The sequence below is a fragment of the Polyodon spathula genome, chromosome 10 (assembly GCF_017654505.1).
Source record: "Polyodon spathula isolate WHYD16114869_AA chromosome 10, ASM1765450v1, whole genome shotgun sequence".
NCBI lineage: Eukaryota > Metazoa > Chordata > Actinopteri > Acipenseriformes > Polyodontidae > Polyodon > Polyodon spathula.
In genome coordinates, this window is record NC_054543.1 from 48,760,140 (window position 1) to 48,780,151 (window position 20,012).

A 20,012-nucleotide genomic window follows, 5' to 3' on the forward strand; every position below is an offset into this window, starting at 1 on the left:
ATGGTGGAATTCCTAGTTGTGCTTGCCCAACACCTAATAAACACAACTAGGGGAACACTGGAATAATTCACTAGCTTATTCACCTGGGTTATAATACAGCCCAGATCTCAGAGGAATCTGTTTGGGGGCCCTATTGGACATTCATCCACATCACCAACTACATCACACACTGGATCAGACTCCCCCACCGAAATCTCATGGTGCCAGCAAGAACCCATCACACACTGGATCGGACTCCCCCACTGAAATCTCATGGTGCCAGCAAGAACCCATCACACACTGGATCAGACTCCCCACCGAAATCTCATGGTGCCAGCAAGAACCCATCACACACTGGATCGGACTCCTGCCGAAATCTCATGGTGCCAGCAAGAACCCATCACACACTGGATCAGACTCCCCCACCGAAATCTCATGGTGCCAGCAATAACCCATCACACACTGGATCAGACTCCCCTCCGAAATCTCATGGTGCCAGCAATAACCCATCACACACTGGATCAGACTCCCCCTCCGAAATCTCATGGTGCCAGCAATAACCCATCACACACTGGATCAGACTCCCCCGCCGAAATCTCATGGTGCCAGCAAGAACCCATCACACACTGGATCAGACTCCCCCACCGAAATCTCATGGTGCCAGCAATAACCCATCACACACTGGATCAGACTCCCCCACCCAAATCTCATGGTGCCAGCAATAACCCATCACACACTGGATCGGACTCCCCCACCGAAATCTCATGGTGCCAGCAAGAACCCATCACACACTGGATCAGACTCCCCCGCCGAAATCTCATGGTGCCAGCAATAACCCATCACACACTGGATCGGACTCCCCCACCGAAATCTCATGGTGCCAGCAAGAACCCATCACACACTGGATCAGACTCCCCCGCCGAAATCTCATGGTGCCAGCAATAACCCATCACACACTGGATCAGACTCCCCCACCGAAATCTCATGGTGCCAGCAATAACCCATCACACACTGGATCAGACTCCCCCACCGAAATCTCATGGTGCCAGCAATAACCCATCACACACTGGATCAGACTCCCCCACCGAAATCTCATGGTGCCAGCAATAACCCATCACACACTGGATCAGACTCCCCCACCGAAATCTCATGGTGCCAGCAATAACCCATCACACACTGGATCAGACTCCCCCACCGAAATCTCATGGTGCCAGCAAGAACCCATCACACACTGGATCGGACTCCCCCACTGAAATCTCATGGTGCCAGCAATAACCCATCACACACTGGATCAGACTCCCCCACTGAAATCTCATGGTGCCAGCAATAACCCATCACACACTGGATCAGACTCCCCCACCGAAATCTCATGGTGCCAGCAAGAACCCATCACACACTGGATCAGACTCCCCCACCGAAATCTCATGGTGCCAGCAATAACCCATCACACACTGGATCAGACTCCCCCACCGAAATCTCATGGTGCCAGCAATAACCCATCACACACTGGATCAGACTCCCCCACCGAAATCTCATGGTGCCAGCAATAACCCATCACACACTGGATCGGACTCCCCCACCGAAATCTCATGGTGCCAGCAATAACCCATCACACACTGGATCAGACTCCCCCACCGAAATCTCATGGTGCCAGCAATAACCCATCACACACTGGATCAGACTCCCCCACCGAAATCTCATGGTGCCAGCAAGAACCCATCACACACTGGATCAGACTCCCCCACCGAAATCTCATGGTGCCAGCAATAACCCATCACACACTGGATCAGACTCCCCCACCGAAATCTCATGGTGCCAGCAAGAACCCATCACACACTGGAGCAGACTCCCCCACCGAAATCTCATGGTGCCAGCAAGAACCCATCACACACTGGATCAGACTCCCCCACCGAAATCTCATGGTGCCAGCAAGAACCCATCACACACTGGATCAGACTCCCCCACCGAAATCTCATGGTGCCAGCAATAACCCATCACACACTGGATCAGACTCCCCCACCGAAATCTCATGGTGCCAGCAAGAACCCATCACACACTGGATCAGACTCCCCCACCGAAATCTCATGGTGCCAGCAATAACCCATCACACACTGGATCAGACTCCCCCACCGAAATCTCATGGTGCCAGCAATAACCCATCACACACTGGATCAGACTCCCCCACCGAAATCTCATGGTGCCAGCAATAACCCATCACACACTGGATCGGACTCCCCCACCGAAATCTCATGGTGCCAGCAAGAACCCATCACACACTGGATCAGACTCCCCCACCGAAATCTCATGGTGCCAGCAATAACCCATCACACACTGGATCAGACTCCCCCACCGAAATCTCATGGTGCCAGCAATAACCCATCACACACTGGATCGGACTCCCCCGCCGAAATCTCATGGTGCCAGCAAGAACCCATCACACACTGGATCAGACTCCCCCGCCGAAATCTCATGGTGCCAGCAATAACCCATCACACACTGGATCAGACTCCCCCACTGAAATCTCATGGTGCCAGCAATAACCCATCACACACTGGATCAGACTCCCCCACTGAAATCTCATGGTGCCAGCAATACCAGGCCTCCTTGCAGCAAATGCCCCTTCCCACCCATACACTGAATTCCAAAGCACCCAAAATAAATAAGAGTTGACAATTTGATCGAACTTTTAAAAACTAGACTGCTGAACAGGGAGATCAGCTAGCTGGAAGTCCAGTACAGCATATGAGTTTTAAAGTAGTTTTGGTTTATATCTTGGAAACAGAATGTATTTTCCTCCACCTCTCAAAATGTTACACACCTTTAGATTAAACTTCAACCATTTGACTTGCTACCAAGCAGCTACCATTCAATCCCCTTTCTGAACAGTATTACTGTGACTTTTGTCTTTACGGCCTCCACTGTCTGACCCCACTACACTGAGGATGTAGATGGATATAAATCCATAGTGATGAACAACACTATTAGAAAATGAACATGCATGGCTATGCCTCGTATTGAAGGAGTACAGGAAATCGGGTTTTGCACTTTATTCTTTAACACACTCTTGTTTTCATGCCAGATAGTAATTTGGAAAACAATGCTATTGAGGTCAGAGTTGAGCTGGACAGACTGTAGGGCTTTGCACTTAATTTCACAGTCATGTAAGTTGACTTGTTCACTGGCAAATCAGTCAGCGACAGCAATAGCAGCAACAGCAGGGACAGCAGCAGCAGGAATTCTTCTACACCAATCTTCTGCTATACAGTTCAAAAGATTTCTTGCAAGTGATAAATTGCACCCAATTTTCTAACTAAAATAAGACTGACAAATACTTTTTGTTGTTTTTTTATAAGATGTATAATTATTTAAACATTTTCCAGATATGTTTAAACGTCTTGGAAATTAAAACATAATTAGCTTTTTATTTATTTATTTACAGACGTGCTCAAATTTGTTGGTACCCTTACAGCTCATTGAAATAATGCTTCATTCCTCCTGAAAAGTGATGAAATTAAAAGCTATTTTATCATGATACTTGCATGCCTTTGGTATGTCATAGAATAAAGCAAATAAGCTGTGAAAATAGATTAATTATTGCTTATTCTACAAAGATATTCTCAAATGGCCTGGACACATTTGTTGGTATCCTCTAGAAAAGATAATAAGTAATTGGATTATAGTGATATTTCAAACTAATTCGTTTCTTTAATTAGTATCACACATGTCTCCAGTCTTGCAATCAGTCATTCAGTCTATTTAAATGGAGAAAAGTAGTCACTGTGCTGTTTGGTATCACTGTGTGCACCACACTGAACATGGACCAGAGAAAGCAAAGGAGAGAGTTGTATGAGGAGATCAGAAAGAAAATAATAGATAAGCATGGTAAAGGTAAAGACTACAAGACCATCTCCAAGCAGCTTGATGTTCCTGTGATAACAGTTGCAAATATTATTAAGAAGTTTAAGGTCCATGGAACTGTAGGCAACCTCCCTGGGCGTGGCCCCAAGAGGAAAATTGACCCCAGATTGAAGCTTTCAAAGAAAAGAACCCCATACCTACAGTGACACATGGAGGAGGCTCGGTTATGTTTTGGGGCTGTTTTGCTGCGCCTGGCACAGGGTGCCTTGAATCTGTGCAGGGCACAACGATATCTCAAGACTATCAAGGCATTCTGGAGCAAAACGTACTGACCAGTGTCAGAAAGCTCTGTCTCGGTCACAGGTCATGGGTCCTCCAACTGGATAATGACCCAAAACACACAGCTAAAAGCACCCAAGTATGGATAAGAACAAAACATTGGACTATTCTGAAGTAGCCTTCTATGAGTCCTGATCTGAATCCTATCGAACATCTATGGAAAGAGCTGAAACGTGCAGTCTGGAGAAGGCACCCATCAAACCTGAGACAGCTGGAGCAGTTTGCTCAGGAAGAGTGGGCCAAACTACCTGTTAACAGATGCAGAAGTCTCACTGAGAGCTACAGAAAACGTTTGATTGCAGTCACTGCCTCTAAAGGTTGTGCAACAAAATATTAGGTTAGTGGTCCCATCATTTTTGTCCATGCCATTTTCATTTGTTTTATTACTTACAATATTATGTTGAACAAAAAATCAAAAGCAAAAAGTCTGATTTCTATTAAATATGGAATAAATAATGGTGGATGCAAATTACTTTTGTCAGTTTCAAGTTATTTCAGAGAAAATTTGCATTCTTTGTTTTTTGTGGAGGGGTACCAACAAATTTGAGCAAGTCTGTATGTATTTATTTATTTTAAATCAGACTGTTTGATTTGTGAGAGCTTCAGTATACAGCGAGAGAGATCTGCAAGGACATGCTTCCTAAATCTATGAAAGCAGTGAAATTCTGAGCAATTTACAACACAGAGGAAGCAAATCCTTTTAAAAGCAGCAATCGCTGTTGACAATTTATTTCCAAATATCTTTTAGAATTGTCCAGAGCTCAAACAACCCAGAGATGAATTATCTGCACTTACCACTTACTATTTACAATTCCATCCTGCAATCACAGGACAGATCTGCTTTATAAATGAGGGGTGAATGAAAGATCTCTGTGGAGACAGATAATCAAAGGCTGTTAATTGCTAAATCAGTTAGAAAAATTGTGCAGCTAAGTATTCCATTCATTTAATTAAAGTGGCCAATACCAGCTCACAAGTGAAAACAAAAAAAGAGTGCTGCACTTGAAATTGTGGCCAAGTGGAATCACGTTAGCACTGTTGGCTATTTGATAATTAGCAGTATGCTTGCACACATCTATTTATTTGTGTGTGTGTTCGTTAAAAGCACTAACAGATTGCTCTGCTAAACGCTGTCTGTCCGAGAACCACAGCAGCACTCCACAGTGAACAAACAGGACGGCTAGCAAGCCCCCATAGGGTATTAAATCATGAGAGTCCACCAAATGTTCCCACCACAGTCGACAATGGTTTTAACATCCATTTCCTAGCCCTTTTCCACATGCTTGGCAATGCTATTGAAAGCCCTTTTTTTCCATTGCTTGTCAGACACATTTTCCACGCCATCAATGGGACTAGTGTTTAATCCTACAATGGACAAATCAATTGTGAGGCACAGTCCTTCTTTCTTCTCGTCTGCCCTCACACTTTGTTACGGTAAGCATGCTACCTTATAAAGGATCTGCAGGAATGTCATGATGTCATCTATTGCATTTTTTTTTTTTATTATTACATTTGTCCATTTTATTTATATCTATACTTTATATCTAAAACATGCTCTCATGCAGTCAGGATGCAAGGGGTTGTGATATCTAAAACATGCTCTCATACAGTGAGGATGGAAGCATTGTGATATCTAAAACATGCTCTCATACAGTGAGGATGGAAGCATTGTGATATCTAAAACATGCTCTCATACAGTGAGGATGGAAGCATTGTGATATCTAAAACATGCTCTCATACAGTGAGGATGAAGCATTGTGATATCTAAAACATGCTCTCACACAGTGAGGATGGAAGCATTGTGATATCTAAACATGCTCTCATACAGTGAGGATGAAGCATTGTGATATCTAAAACATGCTCTCATACAGTGAGGATGGAAGCATTGTGATATCTAAAACATGCTCTCATACAGTGAGGATGGAAGCATTGTGATATCTAAAACATGCTCTCATACAGTGAGGATGGAAGCATTGTGATATCTAAAACATGCACTCATACAGTGAGGATGAAGCATTGTGATATCTAAAACATGCTCTCATACAGTGAGGATGAAGCATTGTGATATCTAAAACATGCTCTCATACAGTGAGGATGAAGCATTGTGATATCTAAACATGCTCTCATACAGTGAGGATGGAAGCATTGTGATATCTAAACATGCTCTCATACAGTGAGGATGGAAGCATTGTGATATCTAAAACATGCTCTCATACAGTGAGGATGAAGCATTGTGATATCTAAACATGCTCTCATACAGTCAGGATGAAGCATTGTAATATCTAAACATGCTCTCATACAGTGAGGATGAAGCATTATGATATCTAAACATGCTCTCATACAGTGAGGATGAAGCATTGTGATATCTAAACATGCTCTCATACAGTGAGGATGGAAGCATTGTGATATCTAAACATGCTCTCACAGTGAGGATGGAAGCATTGTGATATCTAAACATGCTCTCATACAGTGAGGATGGAAGCATTGTGATATCTAAACATGCTCTCATACAGTGAGGATGGAAGCATTGCGATATCTAAACATGCTCTCATACAGTGAGGATGGAAGCATTGCGATATCTAAACATGCTCTCATACAGTGAGGATGGAAGCACTGCGATATCTAAACATGCTCTCATACAGTGAGGATGGAAAGTGTTGTGATGGCCAAAAAAAGAAAAACAACACAGTTCTAAAAAGTTAGGCGGGCGGATTTTTATCCATCTCTATGGGCAGGTAAATGAAGTGTCGGCGCTTCAAAAGAAGCCAGGAAAAAATATCCTGGCGTTTTCGAAAAAGTCTTGTTTTTCAATTGACTCAAAATGCTTCCAAAAGAAGGGACATGAAAAAGTGTATACTTGAGTAATGTGGTCTGTATTCCACTGCAGCTGCCATAAAACCATAACTAGCAGGGGAACCTTTGAGCACGTTAGCAATTTAGCCTCTGCATGCTTATTTCTGGTATTTGACTGTCAACTGAAAAAATAACCCAAATTGGGACAGGAAACCTGAACAGACTTTTTACAGGCATCACAAGCATGCCCAAAATATTTCCACAGTTTGCCTGTAACTCAGTCAAAGACATAACGACGCCAAACAGACCAAATTACGCTGCAATGCATCAAAGCAACAAGTACCTGTAATGTGAAAAATATACAAAAGGGTTTTCGGGAGCAAGGTGCAAATCAGCAAACGTGCCCCTCGAGCAGCTCCGGCCCTCCTGCCAAACAGCAAAGAAAATGAACGGGCCTTTCAAAAGAACCAGCCGGCATTGGTGGAGCAACAGAGGATACAGAAAGAGAGGCAAAGAGAACAGCAGATGTCTGCCAGCGGAGAGAGCTCTCACTCGGGTGTTACTATACCCACCTGCCTGCTGCTTTTGAAGACCACGTAAGAAAGCAAGCAAACCCTTCAGAACAGTGCTGCCCAGGATAAACAGCGGCAATGTCTCTTTTTAAACGTCATTAAAATGAACATTTAATACGAGCTAAGCTGCGTGAGGCCACAAAGCAGAATCTGACCCAGGTACCAGAGTCAGTGTTCTTAGAACATTACAGCTGTCTCTGATCCAGGTACCAGAGTCAGTGTTCTTAGAACATTACAGCTGTCTCTGACAACCTCCTATAAACAAGACTCTTCAGCCAGTATTACAGCTCCCTATTTTACCCACATACTGTAGGTCTCCTGTGTGCATAAACAGGACAGGCTCCTGATAATCAACGATGGGGTACTTTAGGTGAAAGCTGCTCCCTCAGGCTGCAGTTCAATTGCTCATTACTCGTGACTGAACTCTATTTGATGACCTAAAGAGCCGACAAGCATTTCTTCTTTATTATATTATCCGTTTTGCTCTGAAAGTACTCTCGATTTCTCCAGCCAAAATCATCACAATCTTCCCAGAACACACAACCCGTCAGCGTCAATAACAGTTCAGGGAAGGATCAGCAACCACAGCTGATTTAGTTTGTGGAGATTGACTTTAAAAGTGACTTGATGTCTTCAATCTGAATCATTAGTAGACCTGTGTTATCCTTACAGCACTTTGAAAGCTCAGCATGTTGAAACTTGTGGATACAACACAGTTTAACACATCACATCACTGCAGTGTGCACTGCTGTGCAAACACACAGTTTAACATCACATCACTGTAATTCGTGGTTTGTGGTTGACAATTGTGTGTCTGTCCATATTATTTTGATATGTGGCCTATGTTCTACAGTACAGCAGGATAGCTGTCAGCCTTGTTCTGTGAATTGTGAAATGACAGTAAATCCCATGAATGAATCTTGTTTTTCAGAGAAGGATGGAGTTGGATGTGGGAGGCAACCACCATGAGTTCCTTTATGATGACGAAGTGGGTTTCAATCTGGCTAAACGTCAGAGCTGTGATTGGAACTTTACCGGCCAGTGTGCCACCGTCGATGTGCCGGGGCAGTGAGGCAGGAATATAACAATGTGTGGCCATATCACAAGATGGAGTTCTAGGACACAATCCTGTGCCAGGGCAATAGAATTCAGCCCATCTGCTGATTTTTTTGGATGTTCTGCATAATTGCTTCGTACACCCAAATGCTGGAGTTTCATTTGTCGTAGTCTGGGACAATGTCAATTTCCATCAAGCATTGTTAGCATAAACGTGGTTTGCAGCGCATCCAGACTTCAGCATGATGTTCCTGCCACCATAGTCCCTATTTTTTAACCCTATAGAGGAATTTTTTTCAACCTGGAGGTGGAAGGTGTATGACCGCCACCCTTACGTGCAAGCCACCTTTGTCCAGGCCATGGAAGAGGCGTGTGGTGACATCACAGCGCAGTAGTGCCAGGGCTGGATAAGGCACTCCAAGAGATCTTACCCACAGTGCCCGGCTGATGAGGACATAAGATGCGACGTGGATAAAAATCTGATGCCTCCTGCTGAAGAGAGAGTAGATAACAGATGCAATGGGTGGAATATCATACCGAATGCAAATCTTATTCTGTATATTTACAATACTGTAAGTTATGTTGTTCACTGTGATTTAGATTTGACACTTTTTTATTTGATTTAAACAAAAGATGCATGTTTTATGTCTGTTTACATTGGTATTATTTTGTGTTCAATAATATTATTTGTTAAGGATTATTTTATGTTATTATGCTCAAATGATTAAAATGAAAATGTTTAACTATTTGATGTGTTGGTGCTATGAATTGCTTTTTCACTGTGTATTCATCACATTCGACTAAAAGACTCATTTTGCTCTGTTTATAGGATTTGGATACTGGAGTGAGCAGTTTGGGGTATTGTGTTCAGAGTTTTGCACTTTGAAACTGTGTTTTGAAAAATGCATCAAAGCAATTGTAAAAAAACTGTAAATGTCCCTTTAGAATTGATCTACAGTATTTCATTTAATCATAAAATATTCAGCAGAATGAAACATAATATCTAAAAATTATAAAGTCACTAAATCCCTCAAATATTAAAGATTTTGCCGGAAGGTTATATTAGATGCTCAGTTGTCAGTTGCTTCTATTTACAAGCAGGGATCAAAATAAGACTCCTACTGCATACTAGCTCCACTCATTCCAGGTTTTAATATGAGCTTGATTAAGCCACAGTGTGTAGGTTAAGCTCAGGAGTATTCATTAAACTTGTAGTAAAACCAGGAATGGATCCAACTGCTATGCAATGGCAGTCTTAACCCTTGACAAGACAAACTATTCTCTGAAGGACCACAGGCAGTACTCATTGAGGATGGACGCAAGTCTCTACAGAACCATTTAAACACCTGATACACATATAATCAGTGGCCTCCCTATGGCCATGTCACTATCTATTATTTAAATAGTTAAAACACCAACAAGCAGTTATCCAATCTGAGTTCAACAGCCCATCTTTGGATAAAACGTGTTTTAACATGCAGCTGTTTGCATTCTTGGGAATACAGAGAATTAGGAAATGCTTCTGAATATTAATATTGCATAGCAGCTGCTCTCCATGATGAGGCTCCGCGCAATTCATCACAATGGGGTTCATGCAGACGGCTGGACTACTTATGAAAGCACAAAGTAAAACTGAGAAAGCTCAAGCCTTCCCCCTGTGCTCTCTGACTGAGACACCCTGGGGTAATCATCCCAGTGCAGCTCCCCTGGAAGAGGGCTCTCTGACTGAGACACCCTGGGGTAATCATCCTAGTGCAGTTCCCCTGGAAGAGGGCTCTCTGACTGAGACACCCTGGGGTAATCACCCCAGTGCAGTTCCCCTGGAAGAGGGCTCTCTGACTGAGACACCCTGGGGTAATCACCCCAGTGCAGCTCCCCTGGAAGAGTGCTCTCTGACTGAGACACCCTGAGGTAATCATCCCAGTGCAGCTCCCCTGGAAGAGGGCTCTCCGACTGAGACACCCTGGGGTAATCATCCCAGTGCAGTTCCCCTGGAAGAGGGCTCTCCGACTGAGACACCCTGGGGTAATCATCCCAGTGCAGCTCCCCTGGAAGAGGGCTCTCCAACTGAGACACCCTGGGGTAATCATCCCAGTGCAGCTCCCCTGGAAGGGGGCTCTCCGACTGAGACACCCTGGGGTAATCATCCCAGTGCAGCTCCCCTGGAAGGGGGCTCTCCGACTGAGACACCCTGGGGTAATCATCCCAGTGCAGTTCCCCTGGAAGGGGGCTCTCCGACTGAGACACCCTGGGGTAATCACCCCAGTGCAGCTCCCCTGGAAGGGGGCTCTCTGACTGAGACACCCTGGGGTAATCATCCCAGTGCAGCTCCCCTGGAAGGGGGCTCTCTGACTGAGACACCCTGGGGTAATCATCCCAGTGCAGCTCCCCTGGAAGAGGGCTCTCTGACTGAGACACCCTGGGGTAATCATCCCAGTGCAGCTCCCCTGGAAGGGGGCTCTCTGACTGAGACACCCTGGGGTAATCATCCCAGTGCAGCTCCCCTGGAAGGGGGCTCTCTGACTGAGACACCCTGGGGTAATCATCCCAGTGCAGCTCCCCTGGAAGGGGGCTCTCTGACTGAGACACCCTGGGGTAATCATCCCAGTGCAGCTCCCCTGGAAGAGGGCTCTCTGACTGAGACACCCTGGGGTAATCATCCTAGTGCAGCTCCCCTGGAAGAGGGCTCTCTGACTGAGACACCCTGGGGTAATCATCCTAGTGCAGCTCCCCTGGAAGGGGGCTCTCTGACTGAGACACCCTGGGGTAATCACCCCAGTGCAGCTCCCCTGGAAGGGGGCTCTCTGACTGAGACACTGCGGGTTGTTCAGAGCTTGTTCAGCCCCAAAGTCTGGAACATGACGCAAAATAAATGGTCCCTTAATTCCAAAGGGTCAGTCGAGCCAGGGCTTTGTGATTTAAAGGCAAATTCAATATTAAAGTCACCTCGCTATTAGACTGGACACTGGAAAAAATAAATTAAACAACTTGTTCAAGGGCTTTTTTTTTATATAAATCAACTGTCATTGCCAGACAAAAACCAGCAATCAGAACCACAGACCACAACACTAACACATAGCTGCAGCCACCAGCCACTTAGAAGACTGCACTGAAACACGCCCCTGTACAGCTAACCCTCCCTGCACTGCATGTTACACAACAGGAGTCCTGTAACAGATGGATACACGGCTGGGTCCAGACCCTCGTATCACTAATCGTGGACTAATGTGCAACACTAGTGCTAACCAGGGTCCAGGAAAACAGAAGAGTCCTTCATCCATGTAAATGTACATGTGCAAACTGTCATTCATGCATCATTTAAACATGTCAAGTTATTCATGAGTTATGTCAAGTTATATGTTTTGGGTGAATTAATACAGGTACTTTTATACTTGGCATCTGATTGAGATATACCTTTAGCATTGCCAAGGGAGAGCAGCAGAATTCATAGATCACAATAATAAATATAACGTAGCACTTCAGTGCTGGTATTATCCAGGCCAAGATTCTATCATTTTAAACTGTGAAATTTACAACCAGCACCAGCAGAGGCTTGGGGCTACACGGTGTGAAAACACGGAAGGGCAGAATGAGATCTACATGCACTCTGAAAAATCTAAGGCAGAGTTGAAATCAGTGCCATACACTCGCTGCACTGCTCAACAGTGCCCTCTACTGAACCACAGAGCACACTACATCAGGTACCCTGTGAAAACATACCATTGTAGTCAAGCCACTGAGGTACATATTGTTGTTATTCAGAGTTTACACCAATCCAAGAAGAGAAAAACACTAGAACCAAACCAAGCACAGCAATACAACATTCAGACTGCTGTTTTTTTTCTCTGTTTTGTAACATTAAGTTTTCTAATTAAAAAAAAAAAAAAAAATTCATGCCGTGTAAATGCAAGCCATTGCATGAGAGTTTGCATGAAAGGGAAACTGAAGTACAGACCAAGGCACACAGTAATCTGGGGTGAATTAGACCCCTTTCTCATCCCCTTAACCTTTCACCCTGCTCGTCCCTCTGCTTTGCACCTTCTGTATCCGTGGTGTTCACGAGCTAAGAGTATTTATTAGTGAGATCTGGCTAGTAATAAGGGGAGGGGAGCTGTCAGTCACTGGAGCCGAAAATGAGAGGTGAGTTTATCACAGAATAGCACTAAATCACCACTAATCAGGGAATACTGGTAATAATGCAAGAGGAATTAACACATCCCTATCACTCACTATCCAGATCACTTAACAGATGACAGGAGCAATGAAGCTCTTCCTTATCTATCATGCATTTCTCCAAACACTGTAACAGCAGAATAAAGTGCAGTTCGAAGAGGTGCGGCTGCACGATAAACGATCACACAGTCCCGCTCCACACACACACACACTCAAGAGCATCGTGTTTACAAGGCTGTTATTAAAAGGGTGCATACGTACTGGGTACGGTTCTGAGAAACCTTCAAAAAACAAACTGCAGCACCCCTTGCTGGTAATGATAAATGGGCTGTCATTTACAGCATTGCTTTATCTAAACAGGCAACGGAGCAATGAAACGAAAACAAGCAGCGGTACGCACCAAAGTTATCAAATAAATACATGAACAGGCAAACTCAAACATGTCACACTGCTTGCTCCCGTATCATTGCCATTCGTGTAAAATACAATTATTACAAAGTATAGCATAAGGTTCCAAAACAGTTTATTTGAAAAGTTATTTTAAACTTTGTTATTTTCCAATATCGTCGGTTACATAAAACAAAACACATTTAAACGCAAATCTTACCTTTTCCAATCAGGCGAGCACTGGTTTTCGTTTCTAAACAAACCGATGCAATCAGTCTGAATGCAATGAAACGAGACTTCAATCTCTGTCTCTTGCCCAGTATCCCGATGTACCTTCTATGCGAGTTTCTTGTACTGGTATCTCGCCTCACACACAGAGCCCCGGCTACTACCAGGGTAACTGCAACTCGCACAGCCAGCGGGGCGGGGGGGAGCGAGGAGCGCGACGGTCCCAAGCACATTAAACGTAACTGAAAATCACTTGTGCGCGCCGTTCTCTGTTTTTAAACTTATTTTTTATAAAAGTTTAACGATAAGTTCTAAGAATTTTTTCACTGAAAGACGGGTTTGTGTTTTTTTCAGCCTGTCATATGTGTTTCATACTCCTAATTTATTCTTGGGCTGACCATGTTTCCGCTTCATGTCTGGGAGAAGTATTGTGCTTTGATAATTAGTTACTGTTAGTATTGTCTGGGATACATTGTACAGGCACCCTGCATTGTTAATTAGGCAAAATAATTATAATGATGCATTCCTTTTCATCTGTTATTGAATGATTAAGGAATATTTTGGTGGCACTTACCATTACTAGCCGAGTTTTCAGCTCTTTATAATTGTATAGCCTAGAACATAATAAAATTATACATACTTTTGAATATGTAAATATAACTGATATACGGTTAATGCACAGGTGATATGATTTGAATATGTACATATGATTGATACACGTTTAATGCACACAGGATATGACTTGAATATTTCAATATGTTTTTGTTTTGTTTTGTTTTGTTTTGTTTTGTTTTGTCTTGTTTTGTTTGTTTGTTTGTTTGTTTGTTTTTTGCCAAATTCATCAACTCGTTATCATTTGATTACACAGTTATATGCTGATATATACGTTATGCTGGGGTTGGTCTTTTACACGATTTTTAATTATATGTATCATAGTTTCCAGTCTTTACGCCGTTTTTAATCTCGTGTATTATATTTTCCACCGTTAATACACTGTGTCTTGCACATTTTTTTTACTTGTGCACTTTACTGTAGACTTTTTAGAGAAATTGACTACACTTTTAAAAATTTTATTTAACTGACGGTTTAACTTATATATATATATATATATATATATATATATATATAATATATATATATATATATATATATATACACATAATGGCAAATGTACCTCTTTTGGCAATAGGAAAGCACCCATCAGATCGCAATTGATTATGCCAAACTCTAACAGCGTACCGCTTTCTAACGCTACATCGGTACTACACTACACGTAAGCACTTTGTACTTTAGAACGTGACTCAGGGTCTATGCTCATATTACAGGACGAGTGAGTCTATCTGGTTCCACTCCCAAAAGTCAAATATTGTCCCATACTTCAAATCTGATAAGTAAAGTACATATAGACTAATTTCATACAAGACCCAATAGCCTCGGTGGAATTGTAGTTCTCTGATTCTTATCTGAAATCATTAACTCTCTGCACGGACTTGTCTGCAACTACATCTCCAAAAATGCAATGCGCTTCATAGCGGCAGCTATCGATTGCGCATGAGTACCCTGACGTGGCAGCAACATCATGGCTCCTTGGAATTTTTGCGAGAGTGGGACGGGGACTGCAACAATGCTCATTTTCGTGTTGTTGGTGAGTTTTAATGAGTTTTGTCCGTTCAGTAGCTTTGTTTTGACAGGATAGCTGCAGTCGCACTTAAATGTATTTTTCGGTACTGTAGTGCATGGTGTTTCTGGAGATGACTGGAATATAAGACACGGATACAGCAGCAGCAGCAGCAGCAGCAGCCCTAATCACTAACACACAGGGTGTGATTAAACATAAAGTTTTAACTTCTTCAGCTTGAACGTCTCTAGCTGGTAGGGTCGGTGTCCTTTGAACAGTAGCGTGCGCTGTACCCACAGTTGTTATGTAATCTGCACTGTTAAATTCTGCGCAAACTAGCAATGTAGCATTTGAACTTGTGAATGAATCACTGCATATTACGCCAGGAAACGGGTGCGATATTTTGGGGGAGATGTACAGTGTCAGAAAATGGAATACAGTTGTTTATGTTTAGGTAAACACATTTTAACATTCATTATTGCTATTGATGCATTTTGTAGGGGGTTACTGGGGTGTAAGAAATATCCATCTAAAAAACAGGTATACCGATATACTGGACTGCTCTTAAAAATGCGTGGAAATGGTCAAGGTTCTGAATTTGCGTTAAACAGATTAACTGTGAGTCAGTTTCACTGTCTCGGTGAAACTTGTCTATTGATCGCAACTCACTGATGGTTAGTTTTGCCTGACAGCTTTCCAGATTATATTATAAGGAGTGGCAGTTTTTTGCCAGGGGCACTTGATTCATACCTTGTAGTTGTGGTTCACTAGCAGATTCAGTGTGGCATGTGTGTTATTATTTACAGTATCTAGAACCTGGAGGTCCTGTTTACAAGCATTTTTGCTGTGGATACAAATGCAAGAAAGTGCACATGGTGTGTGTTTGTGTGCAGTATATCGGATGTTCCCATTTATTGGGCTGATTTGGGAAGGGGGGTGTACACTGTTGTTTTTTGTGTAAGACGAATGTGCAACACAACATGCTGCTATGTTATATAGTGCATTATTCATTATTAAATGGCATTTACACCCAAACCTACACCAGTGTTACTCAGTGAGAACACTGCCTGGCTCACGGAACAGTATGTCAGTGTAATTACCAGGTGACGTTTCCCAGAACGCACCAGGCTGGGTGTTCGTATTCCCCAGAACGCACCGGGCTGGGTGTTCGTATTCCGCTAACCAAGATCTTGCAGCAGCAAACTCTTGACACAGGGGTGGTACCGACAGACTGGAAAATTGCAAACATAATACCGATCCACAAAAAGGGAAACAAAACTGAACCAGATAACTACAGACCAGTAAGCCTGACTTCTATTATATGCAAACTTATGGAAACTATAATAAGATCCAAAATGGAAAATTACCTATATGGTAACAGGGTCCTGGGAGACAGTCAACATGGTTTTAGGAAAGGGAGATCGTGTCTAACTAACTTGCTTGATTTTTTTGAGGATGCAACATCGATAATGGATAATTGCAAAGCATATGACATGGTTTATTTAGATTTCCAGAAAGCTTTTGACGAAGTCCCGCACAAAAGATTAATTCTCAATCTGAACGCAGTTGGGATTCAAGAAAACACATGTACATGGATTAGGGAGTGGTTAACATGTAGAAAACAGAAAGTACTTATTAGAGGAAAAACCTCAGAATGGAGTGTAGTAACCAGTGGTGTACCACAGGGATCAGTATTAGGTCCTCTGCTGTTCCTAATCTACATTAATGATTTAGATTCTGGTATAGTAAGCAAACTTGTTAAATTTGCAGACGACACAAAAGTAGGAGGAGTGGCAAACACTGTTGCAGCAGCAAAGGTCATTCAAAATGATCTAGACAAGATTCAGAACTGGGCAGACACATGGCAAATGACATTTATAGAGAAAAGTGTAAGGTACTGCATGCAGGAAATAAAAATGTACATTATAAATATCATATGGGAGATATTGAAATTGGAGAAGGAATCTATGAAAAAGACCTAGGAGTTTTTGTTGACTCAGAAATGTCTTCATCTAGACAATGTGGGGAAGCTATAAAAAAGGCCAACAAGATGCTCGGATACATTGTGAAAAGTGTTGAATTTAAATCAAGGGAAGTAGTGTTAAAACTGTACAATGCACTAGTAAGACCTCATCTTGAATATTGTGTGCAGTTCTGGTCACCTCGCTATAAAAAAGATATTGCTGCTCTAGAAAGAGTGCAAAGAAGAGCGACCAGAATTATTCCGGGCTTAAAAGGCATGTCATATGCAGACAGGCTAAAAGAATTGAATCTGTTCAGTCTTGAACAAAGAAGACTACGTGGCGACCTAATTCAAGCATTCAAAATTCTAAAAGGTATTGACAGTGTCGACCCAAGGGACTTTTTCAGCCTGACAAAAGAAACAAGGACCAGGGGTCACAAATGGAGATTAGACAAAGGGGCATTCAGAACAGAAAATAGGAGGCACTTTTTTACACAGAGAATTGTGAGGGTCTGGAATCAACTCCCCAGTAATGTTGTTGAAGCTGACACCCTGGGTTCCTTCAAGAAGCTGCTTGATGAGATTTTGGGATCAATAAGCTACTAACAACCAAACGAGCAAGATGGGCCGAATGGCCTCCTCTCGTTTGTAAACTTTCTTATGTTCGTATTCCCCAGAACTCACTGGGCTGGGTGTTCGTATTCCCCAGAACTCACTGGGCTGGGTGTTCGTATTCCCCAGAACGCACCGGGCTGGGTGTCCGTATTCCCCAGAACGCACCGGGCTGGGTGTCCGTATTCCCCAGAACGCACCGGGCTGGTTCGTATTCCCCAGAACGCACCGGGCTGGTTGTTCGTATTCCCCAGAATGCACCGGGCTGGGTGTTCGTATTCCCCAGAACGCACCGGGCTGGGTGTCCGTATTCCCCAGAACGCACCGGGCTGGGTGTTCGTATTCCCCAGAACGCACCGGGCTGGTTGTTCGTATTCCCCAGAACGCACCGGGCTGGGTGTTCGTATTCCCCAGAATGCACCGGGCTGGGTGTTCGTATTCCCCTTTGTAGATTTAGTGCTGTTGAAACAGGGTTCTCTGCAGTACCTGCCACTTGTAAGCTCTGAACACTTTGATCCTCTGCATTACAGAAGTGAATGTCAAAGCTATTTGGAAAATTCACAGCCCTCAATCTTATAATCTGGATTAGGGAAATTATTTTCCATGCTGAATTGGGCATAGGTTTTTAATGCTGGTTTTTGGACTGATTAGGTTTTCTGTAGAGAGCACACATACTGCAGTAAACCTGCAAGTCTAATCATGACTAATTAGTTGATGGCTGAGCTGCCTTTTCTACAGTCAGCATTTCAAACCAATTCACAATCATGGAGAGATTAGACCTCCATAACCATATCAGGGAATGCAATACTCTCTGGGTCAAAATAAAATAACTGCTTTGACAAAAACATGCAGTAATAATTCAGCATGGCATTTGTTAACCAATGTTGGAATGTCTTTATAAAGTAATTTTTATAACACAAACTGCAGGAAAAAATGCTTTGTTATAAAAGGTAACTTTGATTTGAACTATGACCACATGTTTACTTCAATTCTAAATGTGAAAGTGTAGCCTCCACTGTAACCCTTGATGTGCAGACATTGTTTTTGATACTCGAGTGAGGTTCTCATTTAGAAGTGGAAACTGTGATTCTGCTAAGAGCTCTCTGGAATGTCTGCTGAGGGCTGCTGTACATTGTGTGCTGTAAATGGGACCGTCCTGGTTCCGTTTCAGCTGGTATGTGAAGTGCAATTGAACGATGATTCCAGCTCGGTGCTGCCTGGCACAGTTGCACAAGAAATGTTTGTTATGAATGCGAGTGAAACAGAATGGTGTTGAGCTGTAATTCCTGTTCTCCTTGATATACTGTATAGCTCCAATTCCACTTCCTGCAGGCAGGCTTTCTACTGAGCAAGTGTCAGTACATATTCACAAATTGGACTGTACAGCAGTGAACAACAGTCTGCTCAGGACACTTTTTGTAGACACAGTTTCATTCTGATTAGGCACTGCTTTTGTCTTTTCTAGTTCATAAAAATCGTTGATGCATACAAATAATAGAAGCTGTTAAAAGTATAGATGTCAGTGTGTGTTCTTCACTCTTTACTAGAGTGCATGTTTATCTCTACAGAATGGGTTTATATCATGCTAATGTACTGCTTTCTGCCTTTCCTGTTTATCCCAGGTGGTCACAGTTTAGCCAGGAAGTAACCTGAATGTCTTACTCCAGGATGTGAGCAGACATGTGCTTCTGTGTTCAGCTGTGCTGGGTGTTTTCACAGACCCAGATTAGTCTGTCTCTTTGGGTTAAAGCAGGTCTTTGTAGTTCCACAGGGCTTCCCAAAATACAGCAGACTGGGGTAATATAAAGCAATGCAAACCGAGGTTCTGAAAGTGCATTGTCATTGCCTCGTATTACAACCACAACATTATTAATATTAACAACACCCTTTTATTGTGCTTCCAGTTTCTATTAGGCTATACAAATATTGAAGCAGCTGGATCCTGGTGCTGTACTAAACATGACTGTAGGAATCGCCTGTGGCAGTGTCTTTAAACTTCATTATCGAGATACCTCCCAGTTAAACAAACAAGCAGAGAAGCAGAATATTTTGACGGCACCCATGAAATTATTTTAAAAGGGCTATTAAGGGTGGAGACAATGGATTTTAGAACCTTGGGGATCACTCCATTAGCCCTTGTACAATCCCCTGCAAGCATGTCTGATCTCCTGTTTACTCTGTTGAGCCTATACTGCAGGACCAGTGAGTGCAGTTCAAGTAGAGAGTTGAACTGTGTATTCCTGTTGAGGTTGAAGCGGTGCAATAGGTTGAGTTACAGATTCCTGCACACTGACAAAGCAGTGCTCCGCGGTGGGACTGTGTGCGTGTGTGCGATACGTGGTGAGTGTGTGCCTGAGTGTGTGTCTCTGTCTCTGAGCAGGGGAATCAGCCTGTATTCTTCACTCCTGGATGGATTCATGTTAGAGGAAGCAGG

General features: G+C 43.1%; 2 protein-coding genes across 2 annotated transcripts in view; one reads left to right on the forward strand and one right to left on the reverse strand.

Moving 5' to 3' along the window:
• The window catches only part of LOC121322503 (semaphorin-5B-like), a 79,651-nt gene extending 66,163 nt beyond the window's left edge, over positions 1 to 13,488 (reverse strand). Inside the window, exon 1 of the mRNA XM_041262600.1 lies at positions 13,378 to 13,488. The gene's annotated coding sequence lies outside the window, so the exon portion shown is untranslated. The remainder of the gene's footprint in view (positions 1 to 13,377) is intronic.
• Positions 13,489 to 14,924: 1,436 nt separating this feature from the next.
• Positions 14,925 to 20,012, forward strand: part of LOC121322504 (protein disulfide-isomerase A5-like) — a 42,652-nt gene continuing 37,564 nt past the window's right edge. The window contains exon 1 of the mRNA XM_041262602.1: positions 14,925 to 15,030. Within this exon, the coding sequence (XP_041118536.1) occupies positions 14,965 to 15,030 (66 nt within the window). The 5' untranslated portion in view covers positions 14,925 to 14,964. The remainder of the gene's footprint in view (positions 15,031 to 20,012) is intronic.